This window comes from Colias philodice, chromosome 26 (genome assembly GCF_061535455.1).
Source record: "Colias philodice isolate Cphi_HAF_F1 chromosome 26, ilColPhil1 Martin Lab GWU primary, whole genome shotgun sequence".
Taxonomy (NCBI): Eukaryota; Metazoa; Arthropoda; class Insecta; order Lepidoptera; family Pieridae; genus Colias; species Colias philodice.
The window spans coordinates 5,172,683-5,193,147 of record NC_143111.1 but is presented as its reverse complement, the minus strand read 5'-3'; the positions used below and the strand labels follow the sequence as shown (position 1 = coordinate 5,193,147).

The 20,465-nt window shown below is 31.5% G+C and overlaps 2 protein-coding genes across 3 annotated transcripts in view; both read right to left on the bottom strand.

Annotated features, from left to right (window-relative positions):
• Positions 1-1,523: 1,523 nt before the first annotated feature.
• Positions 1,524-8,161, bottom strand: p (WD40 repeat domain-containing protein pink). Its single transcript, XM_089711088.1, has 5 exons — positions 7,924-8,161; positions 7,262-7,372; positions 6,268-6,504; positions 3,647-5,902; positions 1,524-3,234 (listed from the first exon to the last, which is right to left on the bottom strand). The coding sequence occupies exons 1-5, from the start codon at positions 8,017-8,019 to the stop codon at positions 2,902-2,904; spliced, it is 3,033 nt and encodes a 1,010-aa protein (XP_089567214.1). The 5' UTR covers positions 8,020-8,161; the 3' UTR covers positions 1,524-2,901.
• A 314-nt stretch (positions 8,162-8,475) lies between these two features.
• Positions 8,476-20,465, bottom strand: part of LOC149476919 (hemicentin-1-like) — a 16,653-nt gene continuing 4,663 nt past the window's right edge. Inside the window, exons 1-17 of one of the 2 annotated variants that reach the window (XM_089711609.1) lie at positions 19,911-20,123; positions 18,588-18,817; positions 17,875-17,991; positions 15,670-15,756; positions 15,409-15,540; positions 13,916-14,081; positions 13,319-13,497; positions 13,072-13,144; positions 12,813-12,973; positions 12,328-12,499; positions 11,815-12,063; positions 11,207-11,279; positions 9,949-10,157; positions 9,477-9,654; positions 9,096-9,190; positions 8,770-8,923; positions 8,476-8,698 (exon numbers count right to left, since the gene is read on the bottom strand). In XM_089711609.1, coding sequence (XP_089567735.1) covers positions 8,569-8,698; positions 8,770-8,923; positions 9,096-9,190; positions 9,477-9,654; positions 9,949-10,157; positions 11,207-11,279; positions 11,815-12,063; positions 12,328-12,499; positions 12,813-12,973; positions 13,072-13,144; positions 13,319-13,497; positions 13,916-14,081; positions 15,409-15,540; positions 15,670-15,756; positions 17,875-17,991; positions 18,588-18,817; positions 19,911-20,100 — 2,595 coding nt within the window. In that variant the 5' untranslated portion in view covers positions 20,101-20,123 and the 3' untranslated portion in view covers positions 8,476-8,568. Of the gene's footprint in view, positions 8,699-8,769; positions 8,924-9,095; positions 9,191-9,476; positions 9,655-9,948; positions 10,158-11,206; positions 11,280-11,814; positions 12,064-12,327; positions 12,500-12,812; positions 12,974-13,071; positions 13,145-13,318; positions 13,498-13,915; positions 14,082-15,408; positions 15,541-15,669; positions 15,757-17,874; positions 17,992-18,587; positions 18,818-19,910; positions 20,124-20,465 lie in introns of those variants that run through there. The other variant, XM_089711610.1, reaches the window with a different exon arrangement.

Genomic DNA, 20,465 nt, shown 5'->3' with positions numbered 1-20,465 from the left:
CGTGGTACATATTTCGCAATAAAAGGTAGCCATGTTCTTTCTGAGGGTCTAAAGATTATCTGTGCCAAATTTCATCAAAATCGGTCCAGTAGTTTATGAGCCTTTTCATTACAATCAAACAAACAAACAAAGTTTTCCTCTTTATAATATTAGTGTAGATAAACATCTAAATTTACACCTACTTTTGCCAAAGAGACTATTGCTTTACACCGACATTGAATAAAGAAAAGTTATGCATGTAAGAAATAAACTTACAATCAATTTTTATTTTACCAGAACCACCAGAACATAATATTATTCCAGCTTTAAAAGTTGTAACTAAAGCTTAGATAATATTGTAATAGGGTACTGGGGAACCAATATGGAATCTATATACTATTCGTTAATTTTAAAAAGTTTTAGATCGTCATTTTCTCAGATATTCTCGAGTTGAGTAGCATCAAGTCAATTCAATCAAGTGCAAAGCTAAATTCTCATTATTCACCCTCTGTCGTTGAAGCATTTTTGCAAAACTACTAAGAAATATCTATAATATTGCAGCTATAGGTAAATGCTATAATTATAATTGTTGTAGATAACTCATAATATTCACGTAAATGTGCGAATGCTACTTAGAAAGATCACTAATCATGAGCGAAGCGGTCAGCCCACGTATCAAGTCAATTCAATCAAGTGAAATGCTAAATTCTCATTATTCACCCTCTGTCGATCAGCCCACGATATTACCATACGATGGAGGACGTGGGTTCGATTCCCGCCCCATTTTTTATATCTATTCTTTTCCAGTTAAATATATTTAGATGCATTATTAGCAGTCTAATCATTACCTACTACTAAATTACCTTACAATTATAATACAACAATAGCCGCATTGAAATAATGTTACACATTGCTCGATAGATGGCGTCGGCTGCCCTTTTGGCACAAAACCGAAAGAATATACAAGAGCCCACGACGGTCAGACCTTCGTCATTTTATAAAAGTTAAAAGTTTCTCTGCATCTTTACTACCTGTTACATGTCCAAGTAACCACAACCCAAACTTGATAGTCGCTGGTCGTTCTTATCTGTATAGGACACCTGGGCACATAAATATGCCTATAGAAAAACTTTCAACTTTTATAAAATAACGAAGGTCTGGCCGTCGTGGGATCTTGATCTAATAGATGAAATTCGATTGCTAATGTTGCATCATGTGTGGTCGAGCATAAAAATCTATACATATAATATTACCTACTACACAGCTCAAGAGATTTTTTTGTTGAATTTGCTTTAAATCTTAATGATTTAAAAATAAATTGCATAGTGAAAAGTCTGTGTATCGAGGAAAGCTATATGCAATATAATATATACGCTATATACAATTACCAACTGCAACCGGAGCTGAGCAATAATGAAAAATGTAAAAATTGAAATGAGAATGCAAATTTAGTTCAGCTTATTTTGGTCAATGTATCACAATATATTAACTAAATAGGTATCTCAGATAAAAGAAGTGGGCTTATGAAATAAATAAACTCCATATAAATACAATATTGTTTTATTAATATCATTCAATACATTTATAAGAATACGATATAACATTGATATGGTTACAATGTCTACTACATTTACAAAAATATACACATAATATTTACATAATATATGTATTTACGAATACAATTCTTAGTAAGTACAATAGGTACGATTTAACGTATAAGTTTTGGCTTAAGCACTAAATAGGTATTATATTCAATGATTAGAAAAATAACAAAACAAATAAGTTCATAAAAATAATAAATTCATTCAAAAGGTGGTTACATTTTGTTTCAAGCAATAGACTAGATAATATTAAAAATTTACAATTGCTGAACGTTTTCTTTTTTAGTTTAAGCAACTTACGTGATAAATAACCATTTAATAGACGCTTAAATTTTTTTGCTTAGTAAAAATAAAAATAATGGCCACTGCGAAATAATGCTTTGAAATAGACAATATTTTTCTTTATGGGTGGATAACTCGATAGTAAATAACAGTGAGACGTATTCTACAGATAATTTGGATGAAATAACTAAAATAAGAACTGTGATATTATTTTATGTTTTTTGTGCACTTTTTCTTCAGTCAGTAAAGATGGTTATAGTAGCATAGAATAGTTCAGTTAGTCAGCAAAACAGATAAAAAAACTAATAATTATTATTATGTATCTATGCCTTATTAAATATATCTAAATAAATGCCTCTTCAAACTTAAATAAAAGCCTGCCGTTATATCTATGTACGTAAAAAATATATTTCATACCAACATCTACTAGGCCATTCATATCATTTCATAACATATATTCGAGTAAAGCACGTTAACATACACATTAATTAAATAATAGTATTATGGATATGCTATAAGCTATTACATATATTTAAGTTCATTAAGGGTGCTAGTGTCATATCCAAGCATGTATGTGATATCAGAAAATTGTAAATGTGAGTTAAATAAACAAAAAAAAAGAGAATCAGTCAATTTTCGCTATCAAACTACCTTAAAAACAGCATTTTCGAAGATTTCATTTTTACATAGCGCTTAAGATTTAGTGTCAATACTATAGCAATAGAAAACGAGGCATATAAAGGTAGTTAATAAACAGTAAAAGGTAAGGTAAAATTTTCTATATATTTGCTATATTCCGAAAAATAAAGAAAGAAAATATTAAAATATATTATCATGTTACGACATTAATAGGCCCATAAAATTTAACAACCCATGTAATCTACTAACCTTTGAGCATATTTAAGGTTGGGTATTATTTAAATAATTAATTTATGTATTTAGATTATGATAGTTTTGTAAGATAATCATAGCATATCCTTAACACTTATTAACAACTCAATAAGCACACATAAAAAAAATTATACCTACATAAAAAAATCTATTGCAACGTACAAGACGGGCACAATTTAATTTTATTCAACCTTAAACACGCGCCATGAAAAACATGTCCACACTTGAAAGCCCACAGGCCGCCATCTTGAATTAAAAATTCATTTTGCAATGGCAACCCGCACAGCGAACAATCCAATACTTTATACATTTGAGTCATTATTTGTAATACATTTTTTAGTTTTATTTGTGTGTTTGCTTGTTTTAATATACGTTCGTATACATTTTCTAGGCCCCAGTGTTGAGATGTCGCACTTACTATGAGCGGGAGTGCTGTATTATTTATATTTCCTATCGACGCTTCTTGGAGAAGAGAACACACCTAGAAAATAAATTAATTGAAATAAATAAATGAATATTATTGAAAGCAGTTTTTTTTTTACTTTTCTACACAATAATTTGTTAAAATATTAGTCATGGCATAATAAATGTTATGATTTCATATATTAAACGTAAGATCGTAATATCATTTAATAGAAATCATACTAGATTTTCACACGCGGCTTTTCCCGCACAGTCAAAGTAACTTCCCATGGAAATGAGTTGGTAAAAAGTAGTCACTATTGTTAACTAGTCTGTTAACTATCGGTAGACACAATGTGAAATAAAAGTAAACAGAGACATAATCGCATTAATAATATTAGGATGTGCACATTCGCATATAAACATTCTCTAAAATAATAACAATTATAATAGACCATATGCAAAAAATAGTATTTTATATTAATATTTACCTCCATCCTTGACTCTTCAAATTCATATGCACTGTACAAAGTATCCACCAAAGGTATTGTGATCGTCACATCATATTTCTCGTACAAGCACACCATTAAACTCGTATGATAAAACTTTATAGTTAGTGCGCTTCTATCTATTAAACTTCCATGTTTCTTCATCACTTTTATCGCATTTCTGCCCCCAATTGACTTGATTATTAACGCTCCTAGATCATCCCAACTCAACATATCTTTCACGGATATATTATCAAACTTTTTATTGCAATTTAGACATATATTAGCGTGTAAAGTCGCGTACAATTGTACAGCTCGATCCCAAGTATCCAACGTGAACTGTGGTAGGAACGAATGTAGCAAACTCTCGTCTAACATTTGCAACAATATCCGTAGAACATGCAACAAATCTTCATTCCGTCTCAAGTATAAAATTTTCTTCCACAAATACGGCATACGTTTACACATTTCATAGCACTGTTCCTTTGTTTGACTCGACCATTGCCTCTCTATGAACTCGTCTATTAAATTCGAAAATACAGGCATTTGACTCGTCCGTATGTACGGCAAAGGGAAACCACATTCGCAGCCGATATTCATCAATTTCTGAGTCTTCACATTCGCAGATATGCATGAATCGACAAAATATTTATACAATACTTCATTGTTTATTATTAGCTCTAGCAACTCGCCTTTCCGCGACGTTGTGTTTAAATAAGTAAGGAATATATTGTTAGGTACAAATTTAGAATCGTCTAAAGCTCCTACGGATACGCAATATTGTTCTAATGAGAGCATTAGTTCATGTATTTCGTGTATATCACAGCTATAATCCTCTATAATGGAGGTTAAATTCGACAACTCTGACTCCTTATTGACTAAGCTTAACCTTGTATATTGATATAATAATTTACAAAATTTATCTTCCTTGCTCCGTTCTAAATTATTGTCTATTTCAATGGTTTCCTGACTAGATTCTTTAAATATAATATCATTGTTTAAAACTATAGGCGTATCTTCTAAAGTGTAATCGTCACGCGTTATCCATTTTGGGGCGCTTTCATTGTCTTGTAGCTGTCTTATGGGAGTGAGATCTTGTGTGTTTCTATCTGTGCCTAAATATTTCATTTTTTCTTCAAAATCCTCCCACTTCTCTTTTAATATCTTTTTGCTTGTGTTAAATTTACCAGACACAGTTTCACTGAGCCCCTTCAAAGCCTGTAACGCCTCCGGTGAGAGTGTATTGAAAAGATTGTCTTCACTATGCTTAGTATCAAAATTATCATCTAATAGTGATTGTGTATGATATGAGTTATCAACAACAAATATTCCAGACTTCAATTGAGTTGCTTCACTAGGTTTTAACTTTTCGATTTCATCTAGAAAGTCCTCAATAGATTTCAACAAACCATTGTTTCTCAGTTTCTCTTTTAATCCTACTAAAATATGCACTTTTAATGATAAATTGTTTTCTAGCAAATAATTCTTATACAAGGCACACAGTTCCCCACACAACACATATTTCTCATCAAGGTAGCATGTAACTAAAAATTTGTCAATTTTGATGAATTTCAAGCTTACAAATGATCCATTAGAAAGCCACACATATAAAATATCATGATAAAGTTTGCAATCAATAATATCACTGTAAGGACACCAAATAGTATCGCCCAAGTTGTGAATATTTAAAAAGTATAACGCGTGTTTATTATACGAAAAAATGGCACTATTCATTGAGTATATTCGCGAAAAATTAACAGACTGGCCTTCGGAACAATCAGTTGTGTTTTCAATATCAATGTTTTCATTTTCATATGATTCAACAGTGATAATCTTCATAGGCGGTTTGGCTAACACTTGTTTGAACTGATGTGTTCTACGGACCATGCCATCTATAGTTGCTTCCCAAACTCGAGACGAAGGCCTTGCGCAATAGATAAGTGTGTTCGAAAACTCGTCACCCACTACGAATCTTGCATCATCGTCAACTATATTATATTTCTTCACTTCTGTTATATCTTGGACATTATTTTCTGATGTTCCATTACTGATTGATTTCTCTGTGGTCACAAAGCATGCTCCGAATTCACCATCTCTAAGTTTCTGGCCGATCTGTCTGTATTGTTCTTGTGCCGTATTACATATATAGCAGCGAGTTAATGTTGAGACTAGTAGCATGCAATCTCTTGTGTCCAGTTGGCATATTCGCGAATCTAAACTCATTATTGTTTGAGATGAGCTGTGGAACATTGTTTTTGCCTGAAAGTATAGTAGAAAAAATGTTATTTTAAATATATTCCAATAAGCATAATAGCAGGAATAAAAATTATTTTTCTACATCCATATCTTAATATATATAAATCTCGTGTCACAATGTTTCTCCTCAATGGACTCCTAAACCACTTAACCGATTATAATAAAATTCGCACACCATGTGCAGTTCGATCCAACTTGAGAGATAGGATAGTTTAAACATGTAGGTACCACGGGCAAAGCCGTAAGTAAGTAAGTAAGTACTGTATTTCTGTTAAATAGAATTCAATTTTTACAAGCTTTATTTTTCAATTTATTAAATTAAAAACAAACTTATTTTATTTCATAGCAATAAACATGACATAACTTACGATAAAACTCTGTAGCTGCAAAACGGATATTTTGCCAACATCATCGCCATTAAATAGCATATTCCGACTCCAGATCATAGCCGTAACCTCATTTCCTAGATGTTCTTTTGACGATGTCGTTGAATAATTTCTGCTTAATGTCTGATCACATTCTGTTACTGTAACCATGCCTTTGCCATTAGCAAAGCCGATGTGTTTCTCATCAGCTGATATGGCTAGCCGAGTAACTGGCCCATCCTGAAACATTTTAAGTTTTCTTTTAAAGTTTATGCAAAATATTTTATTTACATACTGCTATTTAAACCTCTTGCGAATGGCAACTGAATTTACGATTTACACCTTATTAATAACCTTGGTAATGCAGGTAAAAAAATCACAAATAAAATATATTTTTCCTGCAAATCTATATTTTGTGACCTACTCATGCAATGCAATGCAAACTGTCCTGAAATTAATTGAAATAATTATATTTATAAACTTCTAGCTGTGCTCCGCAGTATTACCTGTAGTGCTCCGCTAGCCAGATGATATAAAAGGCCTATAGCCTTCCTCAGTGAATAGGCTAACTAACACCGAAATAATTATTCAAATCGGACCAATAATTCCCGTGATTAGCGCGTTCAAACAAATAAACAAAATCTTCAGCTTTATAATATTAGTACCTATAGATAATAACCATACAACAATAATTTAATTATTACTATATAACTTGTTGTAACAGACACCAAGTTATCAATAAACCAAGGGTTATGGTTGCTTAGTTGCTAGCATGAGAAATGGAAAATTAGATAAGAACAACTCTTGAAGAGTATAAAAATCATATAAAACTAAATGTTATAAAACTAAATTTCATAAATTTAGTGTAAGCATGTCTTGACAGTCCCTAAAAAATTGTTGTTCGTAGACCACCTTCACTTATTTCTCTGCAGTTAGTATATTATGTTATACATTCTCATCAAATAATTAGTTATTATTATGATATATTATATTGTACCTTATTAGGAATAAGTTGTATGAATTCACAAGGCCATCTGTTAAAAACATAAATCCCTCCGCTTGTTGCTCCAAATGCAATCAAAGACTTTGATACATCAAAGCAAGTATACTGAAAAAGAAAAACATTTTTTTGTACTTGTATACTGATAAAACTGTGTAGATATAACTGTAAATACAAAAGGAGTAAAACCTTCTTGGAGCATAATTATAGCAGCTTTATTAAGTAACTCTTATTATAAAAACAAATACATGTACAATTCAACAGAATAAACAGGAAAAAATATAAGTAACTAAATTACTTGTAAGAGCAAAGAATTCCAAAAATTATATCTACAATTTATAGTTCTATTGAGTAAGTAAATTAATTTAACTACTTTTTTTACTAATTTAGGTGTATATAATTTTTATCTTAGAGATAAAACTATACAGAGGCTTATCTTATAATTACTATTTTTTAAAGTTGTTTTATTATGTTGCTAAGAAATTTGCATTTAAATATAGAACATTTAAATACGATCTCAAATGTTAGATAAACAGCACTTGTTTTAACCTTGATGATGGTCTATTATTAATTATTATATTCTATTTGTAAAACATTGTCCTATTAGAGAGACCTGTGTATGTTTTGAATAACTGCCAAATATATTGATAGAAACTAACCTTAATTCGTTGAATATTCTTGATGGGAAAATTTACACTTTCTGTAATATCTGGTAGTTCCTGGAGGAGAAAGGGTCGTAATTTGGAGTCAGACATGATTTATTAGCACATTTTCTTTTATAAAGTTAACAATTAAATGATCCTTTAGTTAATAAAAATATAAACAATTTCTTAACAAAATATAGGTTTATATTTTTCATGAGTTCGCTAATCGCGACAGTAATTTTCTGAATGTGAATTTGACTTGAGTAATTTTAAAATGTCACAGAGCCACAGATTATCAAAACTATACATAAGTGGCAATACCAATACAGATATTGAAGTATATTGAATTTTGCTATTTAAAAATCGTAAAATACATATCCATTCTATTTTAATTAATTATTCTTGTTTAAAATATACACGTGTATTAGGTCAACTGAAAATGCACATCTAAAAATAAACGCATATTTTTATGTTTATAAGTTTATAAGATTGATGATTAGTTTCATTTGGAAGTTGTTTATTAAATTTTGTAAATGAAAAAACAAACAAAACGCTTTTGATCTTACATACATCTTTATTACCATAATTATGTAAACTAAATAAAAATAATGATTACATGTTACACTAATAATAAAAATTGAACAATAAAAATAATATTATTTAAACGACTTTTAAATAAATGTGTATAGTATCTACTCCAACTTCATTTTCAGCAATGCATCGATAAGTGCCTTCGTTTCTTCTCGATACATTTTTAAGCACGTAGTTGAGACTTCCAGTGGAATGTCCACTGAAAAACAGAACAGAATTTTAACATCAAAATTATCCTCCTATCAGAACTTATTCGCTAATATTACTTACACCGTTAAAATTGTTATATTGCTGTTCGGCGCAATAAATTCCCATCTTGTTGCTGGCATCGGATTTCCCAGGCCAATATAACAATCTAAATACACAGTTGATCCAGCTTTTGAAGTGATGTTATTGGAAAGAGGTGGGTCTATGTATGGTGATACTAAAATGTAAAGATGTAACTATAATGATGTAATCTTAATAATACAATATTATTATTTATCCATGTATAATAATAACCTATATACAAAATAATGTAAGTACATAATAAAGGTTTTATTTAAAATTATGAAATATGAATTAAATCGCTATTATTCAATAGTTATTTATCTTACCCCAAACGTTGACGTTTACAGTACGTATCGCTTTTCCCATAGAGTTTTCTGCGATACAATGGTACATACCAGAGTCATTAGCTTTTGCTGTAAATCTAGAAAAATAAATACACAATATTACTGCCAAAAATAATAAGAAAAAAGTTGAAGTAAAATATTCATTCAATAGTATGCAAACCAAGTTTTTATTAGGTGGGCAAGTATATATAGCAGCTGCCTAATTTTTATTGCTTTAAAAACTTGCATAATAATTTTTGGAGGCTGCAATGATAAAGAGTAGGTAAAATATGCAACAACTTACAAAATTATTAACTTTGCGAGCGATACAAACCTAATACAACCGTCGCTCCAACACAAATAATTAATATCCACATATTTTACCTGTGCGTGTTTCTATCATCTGTGTAGTGCCCGTCGTCGAAGGATATAATCACGTCATCCTGGTACATGTCCCAGTGTACTTGAGCGTTGGGAACAGCATCCACATCACAAGACAGAGTTACTAGATCTCCTTGCTTGGCTATCACATTTTCATCCTTATTCCTTATTTTTGGTGGAACTGTAAAAAAAAATAATAAATAAGATTTATTAGTTGGTATCCAGGCGTATCTGAGATAACACATGGCAACATTTAAGTATGTTATTTTAAAACCCATACTCCACAGCGTTCGAACTTCGAGTCACAAAAGAAAAAAGAAAACATAATTTTTGAATTAAGAACCTTCTTAATTTTTAGAGCATGTAAAATTTGCATCGTATCGATGTTTTGATATTTGAATTAAGCAGTAGCTGTACATAATTATTATGAAATAAAATTACGTTTTCTTTGCTGTGTTAATATCGTGGAACTTACACTGTACTCTAATAGTAACTTGTTGACTATCAACACCCATTATGTTCGTCGCTTCACATACAAAGACGCCAGCATTGAAAGTTTGAGCCGACGGTATCTTTATAATATTTTCTTCTACATGAACGCCATCAGGTATGTCTAAATAATCATAATCATTTTCCTTTTTGTACTTCCACGTTATTTTGGGCTCCGGTTTTCCTTTAAGAACACTGAAAGAATAAATGATATTTTTTTGGGTAATTAATATAATAAAACATTGGAAGTACCTATTTATTTATTTATTTATTTAAGTATTTATTTATTAGACACACCAATAATGACTCAATTAATACAATTTACAGAAATACATTAATAATTATTTCATAAACTGAATTGGCCATAAAGCAGGCGTATACAACAATTATAAAAAAAAATGTCTTCAAATTTTTCAGTTTTAAAAGTCTAAAAATACATAATCAAATTTATCATCCATTGACGAAAAGAATAAATATAAAACATAAAATTCATCACTGTATAAATAAAAATTTATCAAGAATACATCAAATTAATACTTACAATGATAACATGATTAAAATTTTGTAATTTTAAACATCCATGAAATAAAAAATAGGTACCTATATAAAATTCAATTAAAACATGGCAATTCAATTAACACATAAAATACAATACAAATTAATAAAAACACATAAAACACATAAATAAAATATGTCAAATACATCAAATACATCAAAAATACAACATATCTATACCACTAGATAGCCTAATCTGACAAAACTTTAAATTGCTGTTAACAAAACCTAATGTCGTTTCGTTGCTACCTTGTTTGCACGGCTCATAATTATTGCACGGCTCATAATGCTATGCGATCGAAAAAAAATGTTTTGCATTGGTTCCGAAACTTTTTAATTAGGTAATTACCTACTCGATTGGTAATCTACGTAATCTTCTAAATCAGCACACCGATTTAAATTTATGAAAAACGATTGTTTACGTAAAAACTAAATTAATTTACTTTTTTTATTATTATCTTTAGCCTTTATATCTAATATACGGAGCATCGATTTATTGATGACGAAAAACTAAAATTATTTTATTTTTTCGTCGAACGTAATATGAGCGCTATGTCGAGTCGTGCATTTTTATATTTTCCAAAATATACCTATATTAAATATTAGGAAACAATATCAAAGTTCTATTTAAAATTATTAAAACTATTATTAATGTTTTGTTCGTTATTTGTTATTTATGACAAACTTACGTGCAATTTTGTTGAGTCCAATCACCTGGTTTTAAAACTATTTCACTATCTAGTAATTTAATTTCCGGTGCATCTGAAAAGTTGAAATTATCTATTATGTAAGATTATAGGGTATTCTAATATTTATAGGACAGAACAAAGACAAATCAAACGATTAAAACACACGTGGGTGACCCGGTAATGGTGCTTTTCCACTAATAATGTGCGAGGATGTGTTTGTAAAGAACCAATCATATCACTTCATTAAGTTTGAAGTATAGCGTTTAGCGTTTGAAGCGATACTATTGGTTATTTACAAACATAATAATATTATTCCCGCTACACATCCTTGCACATTATGGGTGAAATATATCACCCAAAGTAAGCATGTCTGCTTACTATATATGCGTACAAGTTACAAACTACATTATTATTTGCGCGCTAAGAAATTGATATTATTGCATATTTGTTGGATTTAAGTTCGTTAATTAATAGATACATTCTTTAAATAAAAGAGAAGCACTATAATTATTCGTAAATATTAAGTTTTACATAGTTACTAATTATTATTTCTCGTTAGAACAACCTATATTTAGAGTAAAAATATCGTTATATTATAAGAGTTATACCTAAACCAGTAACATATACTATAGCTCCAAAGCTTCTAAACTCCGCATCATTTCGTATCTCACAAACGTATTCGCCCGTATTGTTCAAACTCATCTCTTTTATTAATAACAAATGTTCATCCGGTATCAATTCTATATCATCATTGCCTTGAACTTCTGTCCCATTATGGTACCATTTTATCTCTGCTTCTGGATAAGCGTTTACCTCGCAAAGCAGCCTCCCTTCTTCTCCGTATTCCACTGTTATATCTGTGAATAACGTTTGTTATTAGACTGTGGGTTAGATCGATCATAATTAACTAGCTGTGTCGTATTACACGTTATAGTCACACGAATAAAAATAAGAAAAAGATAAGAAGGTGCTATCACTGAAAAAATAATTAAGGATAAAATAACTGTCCAAAATACTTTGGTAGGTTACAAATGATGTCGAAAAAACTTAATAAATCCAGAACATTATTTTTTTAAAGCATACAAACATTTGAACATTTCATATTCGATTCTGTTTAATACCTGAAGGATATTGCAGTACTTCAAATGTAAAGGTTCTATTGATGAAAACCTCAATAGAGTGTTCAGCTGTGTCCACTGCGTTTTTTGCCTTGCACGAAACAGTACCATTCCTTGTTGCGTTATCTATTTTCACATAACTAATGTATGTAGAAGGGATTTCAAGAAGAGCTGTCTGCAAATAATTATTTTTATTTATTTGATTTATTTCAGATAATTGAAATATCCATATAATTGTTAGTATCTTGTTACCTTATAAATATGTTAGTAATTAGTATTATAATTACACAATTAATTATTATTAACAATACTATTTTAAATCACAATCTGCTTGAGACATGGATTTTAATCCAATGTCTCAAGACATAATAATTATAATTAATGGTATATATCAAAATAAACAAAAAAATTTAAGATTACGATCAAATATTACGAAGCACTTTAAAAAATACAACATAGATGTTTTTAATAAATATGAATATTATTACTTCTGAAGGTAGTTTTTCACCCTGATCGTCTTCCCACCAGACATCAGGACTTGGAAAACTTTCAACTTTACAGGCGAAAGTAGCATTCAGACCAAAATCCAGTAGAATGGAATTTGGATCGATTATTTCTGTTTCTGGAGGAATCCATTCTGTGACCATTTCTGCAAAAAATACAAAAATACATGCAATTTATTTATACAAGTATATTAAGGAGTTAGGTAACGTATATATGTATATTTTATTTAGTATGTTTAAATACCTGGTTGTTGAGGGTCCAAATTCTTTGTAAGACCATTAATACTTTGTCCATTTGATTGTAGCGAGCCCCTTAACTGAAAATAAATAGATATTTATAATCAAAATGCGACACCATACAAAAATAAATTTGATGTACTATATATTATATATGTATATAGACGGAACGTATACAAATAAATATATCTGTGTGGAAATTGAAATTATCCTATAGTATATCACAATATTGTAAGGTAACAATTGATACTCACAGCTAGCCTGAACGACTTTCCTGGTTCAAATAAATGTGTTGCCATGTATAATCCCTTATTTACATTAATTTGTTCCAAATTTAACGTCTTTATTTCACTCGTTTTAATAATATGTACGTCTACACTAGTTAATTCTATGGATGTGTCTGGCAGCTCCAGTAGGATATAACTAGTAGTACCTGAAAAGTGATACGTAATAAGTACTTAATTTATTTACCACCGAATTTCAAGAAAAGAAGAGGAGGAGGAGTTTGTCTGTATATTTTGAACAGGTTCCGTCCGGGGATATAAAGCAAAATTGAAAATGTAGCCTATACCTGTAGTACCTATGTAGATTTCAGTTGGTGAAATAATTTTCAAAATCTGTTATACAGTTACAGAGCTTATTTAGTAAGCACAAATAGAGTTTAGTCGCACACGAGCCACTCGCGACAGACACAAGCGCTGCTACAAGAAGTTAGAAGCGAGTAGCGGCCACCGGCGTCAACCGTGTGCAGCGAGTCCATATAAAATGTATGAAAAGTACAGGAAATATGCCGTTGTCCGGTGGCCCGTGTACTGCCCTAAATGTTTCCTGTGTGGATATTTTTTACTTACCCGGTAGAGGTCTATTAGAAGTTTCATTAAGACTTCTGGGAGATTTCGGTGAAAATCCATATTTGAATTGCAACTCTGTATGTGCTAGAAATGTGACAACAGCATACCCTCTGCATTGGGCTTCAACAAAATAATCTCCTTTTGGTGGCTCCACTATGAGAAGAACCTTAAATAAATGAATAATGTTCTTATTCTTAATGTTTAAATACGAAAATTTGTTTATTTGTTCCCCCTTTTATGGCTGGAGATAATGAAGAAGCTAGAGATTGATAGGCTACTTTTCGCGATGATTATATCATTCCCAAGGACCTTCTATAACAAATTGTTAATGAATTAATATTGCCTGTAAAAAATCTCATTTTTAAAAGGCCTAAACCAGAAAGGTATCGACTACCACCATAGGTAGCGGTATCTCGATGGGTACGCGATTCAATCTCACGTAGTAGATTATAGCGCACGAAGTTGTTTGCAATGCTAACTTAGCATTAACGTATAACCAAAGTATTTATTTATCTACCCTCATCTAATGGTAGGTTAAAGCACCCGTGACCCGCGCTTCCCGCGTTAGCCAGTCTGTGCCAGGTCGTCATTGAGAACAGTCGTTAGTTCTCATTAGGGAACCATTGTAACGTCGCGCATCCATAGTAGCTAATATTGAAGCGTGTGATGTTTGTTACCTACACGGCCTACACCTACTTTAACCTAGTTCATTTGGCGACGGTTTGGCAACCTCGCCAAGTTGGACATTTAAAATGCTTGGACATATAACGTTGGCGTTTTAGTTTTAGTGAAGCAGAGTTTATTAGGATACAATTCGTGAAATGTCGAACAGTTGTGGAACGATTTGCCACGGTCTGCGGTGTTCCCGAACAACTACGACATTGGGACCTTCAAGAAAATAGCTTATTTGTCCATAAAAGGCCGACAAAGCACTTGTAACACTAGAGTGTTACAAGTGTTTATGGGCGGTAGTGCCCACTTAACATCAGGTGGCCCATCTGCTCCTTTGCTTGCTCTGACATAAAAAAAAAAGTTGTAACTTTTCAGTAGGTTTTACATACCTACGTGAAAAAACAGCCAAAGGACCGAATCCAAATAAGGAAAGGGAATAAGTTCGGTTATTGTTTTCATGAATGAACATTGAATGAACATCAAATAACTCCGCTTTAATTTAGCTATATTTTGCATTGAGATGTAGTACGTAGTACATATTATCTCAATGATATTTTGTAGCCTGCCGGAAGGGCATTGCCTTTGGCATTGCTCACTAAAAAGTTTGTATGTTATCAATTGGGAATTCTCAAGGGCTGCGTATCTACACTGTATGTATTTATTGTTTATACTGCATTTTATTATTTGAATGAATGTGCTGTTATTGAATCATCTATACTAAATTACTGGCGGAATTCTCGAATCCTACTTATAAAATTTAATATCTAACACGTCCTTTATTTATAGGTACATATAATATAGATAAAAATAGTATAGAATACCTTTGCATGCCCTGTGCTTATAACTTTTTCAATATTTGGATTTTTCTCTTGGAAATTGTTTAAAATTTGCAAATCTGGATAATCTCCTGACACGCCGATCATAATAGCCGAAGTATAAGCATCCACAGAAAACTAAAACATTCATAAATATTAAAAATATTCATAATAATGCGTATTATTTAACTCCATATTCAACTTCACATATAATCTATAAATTAATAATGCACAATGCACATATCTATATAAAATATAAGGACTAACCGAAAACCGTTTGTTTCCATAAATTTCCTCGCGAGTTCGCATTTCGGTCCAATCAGTTCTCATGATTTCCTTCATGTATATAAAGGCCTGTAATGTAATAGATTAAGTAGTACATAATATTATGTTAATTTACTAGCTAACCCAACAAATATTCTGCTAAAACACCGTTCCGAGTACGTACGAACGCGAACATGCATGCATAACGTCAAAGTGTTCGTCTCGCGATACCAAGAAGCTTATATCTAATACACTGGAGATTTCAGTATGAACATTTGTAACAAGAAAATATGACGTTGAATGACGCCTATATATGTTTTTTTATCCCTTTCACACCTAGGTAGTTAGTTAGGTGTGAAAGGGATAAAAAACATACAGGCGTCATTCAAGGTCTTATTTTCTTGTTACAAGTTAATATTCATACTGAAATCTCCAGTGTATTAGATATAAGCTTCTTGCGCGATACGAATATCGTCAGACAGTATTTGACATTTGTATGGGAACTAACTTTTTCTAAGTAAGAATGTCGTCATGCTCTTGATGACGATACGAATACTGTGACGATAGTTTTGGAAATACAAGAAAAAATTTATAAAAATCGGTCAAGCCATTTCAAAGGAGTTGGGTGACAAATTATACGAGAATAATTTTAACGTAATTATGCAATTGTTCTCGTCAATAAATTTAAAATAAATATTTGAGGACAATTTTCACACACGGCACGATCTGATCCCATACTATGCTTTCGCTTGTGTTATGGAAACCAGCTATGGCTTATAAACAAACATATTATATAATTTTGAAATACCTAAATACTTTTAGAGATAAATCATGATCATCACGCAAATGTTTGCCCTGGGTGGGGATCGAACCACAGGATCGAACCGACGACCTCTGGCTTGGAAGGCAAGTTGACTACCAACCTAGCCAACCGGTCCACAGTATTACAATATTATTTCCTACAGTAAGGAATCGCCTTTGATGTCGCGCGATGCCGCCGCCAGCGTAGGTACTTACGCTGCCACACGAAAATACGCTAGGGTTGCAACAAATGGGAAATAAAACAATTTTGATTATTAATATTATGATGAAATCATTTATTCATATGTACATTCAAAATAATTGCGATTATTAAATCTGATGTAATAATTTGTTCATAAATATATAATTACAGATATTGCACTGCTAAATATTATTTACGTGGACACTTTATTTTTGGATGTTCTTAATTGTATATTATACCATTTAACTAAGTAATGCATTCGCATTGGGATGTACAATCTGATTAGAAAATAATAAGGACAACATATACATAGCTTTGATTTTAATTCAACAGATACAATTAATACAATCTTTCTGAAATATTGTTTCCTTCTGGGATTTCAATGTAGATTTACATCCGTAAACGGAACAGTTTTTGCGCGTCATAATAGAATATGTAAGTACCTATGTATAATAAAATTATTACACAAAAAATACGACTGCGTCGTCCTTTCGCGATAGTTAATGCAAACTCAGCGTGATTGCATTAAGCGGCCCGCGTCGCCCGACCCCCCGCCAGTTCCCCTCCGTTTCTCTGCACAAGTACATTCGTCGCCATACTGTAGGATGGTAATACTGTGACCGGTCAATCAATGAGTAGTCTTTGTTTGCGAAAGGAAGTTCTATGACCCGCGATTAAATAAAATGTTACTTATCTATTAACAATTCATTTGTTGTATATTTTCCAACAAATTGAAACAGTATTGCGGAATTCAGTTGAAATGAATATTACTTCCTGGTAGAAGAATTTGCTGATATGAAAATTATCAATTTTACTCGCGATAAGACTGAATAAACAATTTAAAAGTTTAAATTGTTTATCGTCAAAATAATGGTATGATTAAAATCATGATGTATGCTCTTAATTAAACCATTAAGAAGAAACTGTAGATTTGAGAAAAAAAAAATATTTACTCCTAAATATCACAGCTCCGTCCGGATAACTTAAATATTATTATGTTATTTTTTATTATGCAACTTTCTAATGGTAAAGTAAAGATGCAGATGCTTTAAAATCGAATATTTTTAATTTAACTTCAAAAATATCATTTTTTTAAGATCTCTCTAATGTTGGTAGATCAGTATTAGTAGGTAGATGATTTAACTACAAAAATATCATTTTATTTAAAGATCTCTTTAATATAGGTAGATATTAGATTTACTTACATTGCGTAAACTCGATAGATCGAAGTAATAAACTGCACCGGCGCAAGACTTTGCCACCTCGTGGAAAATGTCGAAATTGTCGGCTGGGTCGCATTTGTCACTTAGGAATATGAATACCTACAAAAATCAATTATATAAAAAATAAAGTTACATAAAGCTGGCTACTCACATTCCTGCCGCAGGCAATATTGGAATTGAACTCTAAATTAGCAAACTGTCATGTGTATAGGCAAGCGGGGGCAACTTAGAAAACAGGTGAAATTTCTCCGACCGCCGACCAACAGAGATTGTTCTTATATTGCCCCTGCGGCAGGCACGTGAGTAGGCTTATGAGAGCTTATTTAACACATATAATTGTGAAATAAATAAAAAAAAACTAATACACAAGACACGACTACTACGACACTAGCATCGCTTGCGAATTCGAACTAGTAAGTAGTTCCTGAGATAAGCCCGTTGAAACAAACAAAAACTCTTCAGTTTTGAAATCTCTACTAGAGTCTACCCAGAGCCGCCAGACCTCACCTATTTTCTGACGGTGAAATGTGGACGATTGGGTAGTGTTTTTATGTGCTACCATCATACGTCTATCCTTAATTTTATTAACCCTAAATTTGAATTAATTTTTCAATTCGAAATCATAGTTCCTGCGATTATCGCGCTCATACAAACTGTTCAGCTTTAATATACTTGTATAGATACAAATAACTAACCTGACTTTGTTGACTTCTACATAAAGTTTCTATTGCACCCAACTTATTAGTATCTTCAGGTCTAGCGTCTGTGAAAAGAAATATATAAGAGCTTGACTTGCTCCGTTGTAATGCCATTTCTAAAGCTGTTAGTGATTTTTCTGGACAATCGTGACCTCCAATCGCTTCCATTATATCTATAAAGCTCATTAAATCACGACCAGATGACGCCATTATCGGAGGACCTATAACTGCAACAAAATAATGATTATTATTTTACTCTTCATTTTTTTATTACTCTTCATTTTTCACGTCATGAAGTAAGGCGACGATTTTGGTATCTCTTGTCAAAGAAGTTTCACTTTTGACACTTGTGCTCGGCTCGGCACACACTCTTTTTTCACATGCTTTGCATGCTTTTGCAATCGTCACATTCGTAGTTATTTCCTACTATCTCGAAAAGAATCGTCACTGCTGCATCTATTCTAAAGTGGAAAGAAGTGTCTTTTCCTTTACACGATTTATTAACTACTTAATTATATAATTTTGAAAAATATTGATCAGTAGGAAGCCTATGGTCATCAAAATTATGGTACTTATATATTTTCATTTATGAACATACATTTTTAAAACTGTCACCTATTAAAAGATCGCTTCTTCATTAATTATTCAAATATTTTTATTGAAAGTTCTTAGTTTAAATGTCCTAAACTTTAGCACTTTAGGAATAAAATATCAACGGGTGCAGCTACTAGCTATCATTCGTATCAATGATACTGGCAATTAGTGAAACCGACAGCTAATAAAACCGCTAACTTATCGCATGTAAAAACCAGCATGGAAAACGGAACTGCAAAAATATAGCAGATGGTGAACGAACTCTTTGTTAAATTTTTAAAATATATAATATAAGTCTGTAAAGTCTGTATTTTATCAAATAAATGTAGATGTATAACATGATCTGGGTAACTAACGATTGACATAATTGTGTAGGTACCTATCTTGCCAATTTTTCTGTACGGTTACCTTACAGAGCTTTCTACAATTATTAACCAAAACTTTCATATTTATTTTCGCTCGTTATAGAATCTATAAAATCTAATCAATCACACACTCACCAACCACCAACTTTGCCCACTTTGTCTAAATACCTTATAAATTTTATTTTATTATTAAAAAAAAAATTATATAAGTAGGTACTAAAACGTTCCTCTTCACTCTATCTATTACAAAACTGCATCAAAATCCGTTGCGTAGTTTTAATGATATAAGCATACAAAGGGACAGAGAAAGCGACTTTGTTTTATACTATGTAGGTACCTAGAGATAATATTAAGCACATACCAGGATTGTTGAATGGTAATAACATGAATTCATAATCCACATCACGAATTCCACGTAATGCTATTTTGATATTCGATTTTATGATATTCACTTCTTCTCTCATAGAATTTGTAGTATCTATCACTAGGGTCACTCCTTTAGCACTAATTGCTAACGGTATACACAAAATAAATATTAAATACGCTGCCATTTTATCTGCAGCACTATAAAGTCCAGAAACGAATGGATAGTGCAACAATTTCTCTGTACGATATCTATCGCTTTGTTAAGGGCAGTATCTATTATATTTATTAATTAATTTATTCAATATTTTGTATGTTGTTTGTATTGTAATGTTTTGACATAGGAAAAGTTAGCGACAGCACCTACTGTGTTTATTTTTACCTGTCTTGAAGTAAAATGTTTAACCCTTAACACGGCAAGCCCTGAAATAATGTACCCAGATATGACCTGAATTGGTTTTAGTGATAGTTATTGATTAAAAAATACTATAGTAGAGAAAAAAATAAAACAAATTTTCTGTAAGTAGGTTTTTCAGGATGTCCGTTAAAACGG